This window comes from Monopterus albus, unplaced genomic scaffold, assembly GCF_001952655.1.
Source record: "Monopterus albus unplaced genomic scaffold, M_albus_1.0 scaffold4.1, whole genome shotgun sequence".
In the NCBI taxonomy this organism is placed as follows: Eukaryota; Metazoa; Chordata; class Actinopteri; order Synbranchiformes; family Synbranchidae; genus Monopterus; species Monopterus albus.
Genome location: NW_018127884.1, coordinates 3114685 through 3118875, shown reverse-complemented (window position 1 = coordinate 3118875; position 4191 = coordinate 3114685). Strand labels below are relative to the sequence as shown.

The following is a 4191-nucleotide window of genomic DNA, read 5'->3' as shown; positions in this document are numbered from 1 at the left end:
CAAAGTAGACCCCATCTAACAATTTCTATTAAAAATATTCTTATGACAAGATGACCATCGTGCAAACAGGGAATCCCAAGATGGTGGACGAACAGCCAAGTTGGTGACAAAACTTTGGAGACATCTGCTGTTGTCAGCACTGAAAATTACTGTGGCCAGACGTGCTTGAATTAATTACTGAAGTCTGGCTGTTTTCTTTTTACTGGCAGAAACTTTTAAATCTTGGATGATGTACATCTGTTTGCTGAGATACAGCAAGATGGCAGCTTAAAGAGCCTCAATAAAAGATGTCAGAGCAGGCAGGTTGGAATGATGGTCATATGCACTAACACTTGTCTCTCTTTCTTTCTCTCAGAGGAGGCGGTGAATGAGGTGAAACGACAGGCGATGTCAGAGCTGCAGAAGGCAGTGTCAGATGCTGAGAGAAAGGCTCATGAAATGATTTCAGCTGAACGCTCTAAAATGGAGAGGGCGCTGGCGGAGGCCAAGAGGCAAGCCTCCGAGGATGCGCTAACAGTCATCAACCAGCAGGAGGACTCCAGTGAAGTGAGTGAATATCACAGTCCCCTCCTCACATTTCACCCCATTCTCTTCTCACTTGTTCTGTAATTCCTAACTTAGCCACTCACTGACTTCTTTTCAGTGCTGTCTTGCTCCATCCATTACCCTTCAGCTTGTTCCCCTCACCATCCAAGCTATCCTGTATTGTGTAATCCATACAGCTGGCTGCTCTTGGTTTGGTGTTGCGCCACATTGTCATCATTACTGCAGAAGCAGTCCAGTTGTCTGTGTAAATAAAAGTGGATAGACCCACATGATTGGAGCAGAGGGCCAGTCTGAGGCCTTTATAGATCAGTTGACTACCACCTGCTGGTAACAAACATCCATGGGATTGGGGCAGCACTTAAAGCCATAAAATAAAATCACTATGCAAAGAGTAACCGAACAGATGAGACTCATACAAGAAAAAAAAGATTCTAAAAATGACTTATTTTATGTTTCAACATGTAATTATGTAAGAGAGATAGAACTGTGTGCTATCCTTGTTCAAAAAAGAGACTTATCTTTTCAATCAACTTTCTCCCCACTGCTTCACCAGAGTTGCTGGAACTGTGGGAGGAAAGCCAGTGAGACCTGCAGTGGCTGCAACACGGCTCGGTACTGCGGCTCCTTCTGTCAACACAAGGACTGGGAGAAGCACCATCATGTCTGTGGCCAAGGCCTGCAAGGGCTGCCAGGGGGCAGTAGTGTCCCTCTAGGCACCCCATCCTCCTCCTCCACCTCTTCAGCATCCTCCAGTGCTCCGCCCACCCACTCGGAGAGTACTCCTCCGGGTCCCCTGTCCCTGGCAGGCCAAAGCAGTATTGCTGGAGGGGCTGGCAGTGGCAGCGGAAGTGTCTCTGCCAGCCCCAAGGAGAGCAGTTCCAGCAGTGCCTCTCGCTCCACAACTCCAGCTACCCCTGCTCTACTGGATGCCACATCTCGCTGACATCAGACCCTTCCCTGCATACTAATGTGCCAGTGTCTACACTCCACACAAAACCAAACTGAGGAATCGTCATTGGACATTGCTCCTTTTCCTCCTCCCCTACTACAGTCCTTATTTCCCTCTCATCCTAAACTCCTCTGAAAATCCTCTCAATACCCAATGATAGACTGGTTCTTTCAGCTTGTCAGCTTCCCCCAAAATACGTTTCCTGTCTTTGTCTCTTTCACAACCACATACAAAGATTCCAAGCTGGGGTTCAGTGTAGTGCAAAGCATGAATAGTGCAGTGTCTCCTAGCTGTGTAACAGAAACATATCAGATGCATTTGCGGAGAACATGAGCTTTGACTTGAATGTGCTCTCAGTAATGTCAGCATGGTAAATACTGTCTATGTACGACACGAGACAAGGGCTGTGGTAAGGCACCATTGATGGGGGGGATGACTTGGCCAGTTAGCACTTGGATAGGATTTCCCTTTAATTAAGCACCAATGAGAGGACAGTGCCCAGCCCTGAGATGTGCACTACCAGTCCAAACAGTTCACTGATGAGGCACGTTTTTTTTTTGTTTTTTTTTGCTGTGACATAACAGAGACAGGCAAGGAACAGAATATCTTTTTTCCAATGGATGAGGGAAGGAGATAAAACTGTGATGCAATTAATTCCTCAGAAACACAGCTTAGTATTTATTAAATGTTTCTTTCTGGCTTTAAGGGAAAATGAAGAAAAGTCCAAATATTCTAAATAAAGAATAATAGTGATGATGATGATGATGCTGACGATGATGATAACAATAATAATATGAAAATGAATTTTAAACTGCTAACTACCTTGCTAGCGAGCCAAGAAAATCTACACCGGACTCACCTCTCTGCACCATTGTGAACCCAAATGAATTCAAAGATGAAAAATAACATGATCCAAACCTTTGTATTACACTGCCAAAGTGAGTAAGTAAGCGATAAGGAGAAGCACTCATCTTATAACCAAACGCAAAGCAACATCACCTCCTCAGCAGATAAGCCAGCCCTGAGAGGACCGGACTGCAGCGAAGCTGTAGAGTGGGACCCAGAGAAAGTCAGACACAAATAAAGATGTGACCTGCTTTGATGTGCAGCTGCCTCCTGCAGCCTGGACAAATACACAGCAATTCCTCAGCGATGGCCCAGAACTAGTGAATATGGACAATGCTGTGAACTTGCCAACAAGAAAGAGTGAATTTGGATAGAAATCCTGCCACAGTGTGATTTTTGTGAATGGTAACAGAGAGGACAGACAGAAAAAAAGAGGAAAGGAAAAGCAACACAGCCTCAAAGGACATGAAAATACATACTGTACATGGCAACAGAGCTGCCACAAACCTCAAAACAAACTTGAAAACATTTTCCAAGAAGGCATTGCATACTACGGAAACGTACAGAGAGATTGTTTTTAAGTCATTTTTTTAAAGCTCCACCACAAGGAGATATTTCAAGGAATTGCTGTTACCTTTACATTCACTCCCTCCTTTTCCAAAGCATGATACCAGATGTAAGAGCCTAGTAAAGGATGGTGTTCTCCTTTCTCTTTCTACCTCCCCGCACCCCTCACCTCCCTTCAGTACTCCACCAACTACTTGACTCTAGTCTATCCTTAAACCCAGTCTGCTTTGGACAGAGTGTCAGAGCAGTCACATATGAAGGGTTCAAACCTGCTTGTAGATATTGTTCCGCTTTTCATTTTCCAATGTCTCTTGTCACTAATGTCCATATGTGCTGCCCTTGTGTATATCCAGAAAGATGGACTTTGTTTTGGTTTCACTTTTCATTTTCCTCCTTTGAGTTTGGGCTAAACAATGAAGTCAGAGCAAGGACACTCATTTATGAGTGGAAGCCCCACATTGTACTTACTGTTTGATTTGTCGTATCTATATTAATGAGATGAAACCCCACTTGTAGAATATTTTGTATTGCTCGCATTGTAAGACAGTGAGAGGACGGAGGTGCAATATGAAGAGAATTCAGCTACTGAATGGAACCTCAGCAACTGCCCATAGGGTGTCATATAATATAGATACATATAAATATATTTAAAGTAACATCAGTAACTTAATGTGAATGTACATAGTATTTAAAGAGGTCCAAAAATGTGTTTGCCAAATAACAGAAACCTTTAAAGTTAAATGTCCAGATATGATTTTTCTCACAGTACATTTGTTTTTCAAGTTTATCAGTACTTTCTTCACTGACTCAAGCTAAACACTTTCAGTTTTCATTTAAATCAAAGTATCACGTGGGTGTGGTTCTGAGTGGAGAAGACAGTTGGTAAAAGAGGTCATCTGGCTCCATAAAGGACCCGAATGCATGTAGCTGAAAACAGAAGACAACTGAGATTGGACTGACTTTCTGAGCAATTAAATTAGGGCTTAATTTAACAACTTAAACCGTACACACCATACTACAGCAAGAGAATCTTTGACAACTAATAAGATGTTTATATTTGACTGAATTATTATTATTTTTTTATTATTATTTTCTATGGATTGGGCTACTGGGGCCTGTTATTGTCACGTGCTCTATCCCCCTGAGGTCAGTTTACATCCTGCATTGGACTCAGCAGTGTGTGTTCTAACCTGTTATTGATTCAAATACCCCAAATGAGTCACTAGTAAAAAAAAAAAAAAAAGTTTTTCCACACAAAATTTGGGAATTTTCAAATTGATATA

The 4191-nt window shown here is 42.5% G+C and overlaps 1 protein-coding gene across 7 annotated transcripts in view; it reads left to right on the top strand.

Annotated features, from left to right (window-relative positions):
* cbfa2t3 (CBFA2/RUNX1 partner transcriptional co-repressor 3) overlaps positions 1–4171 on the top strand; it is a 38175-nt gene extending 34004 nt beyond the window's left edge. For all 7 annotated transcript variants that reach the window (XM_020610922.1, XM_020610879.1, XM_020610896.1 and 4 more), the window contains 2 exons: positions 356–546; positions 1100–4171. In XM_020610922.1, coding sequence (XP_020466578.1) covers positions 356–546; positions 1100–1489 — 581 coding nt within the window. In that variant the 3' untranslated portion in view covers positions 1490–4171. The remainder of the gene's footprint in view (positions 1–355; positions 547–1099) is intronic.
* The last annotated feature ends 20 nt before the right edge of the window (positions 4172–4191 follow it).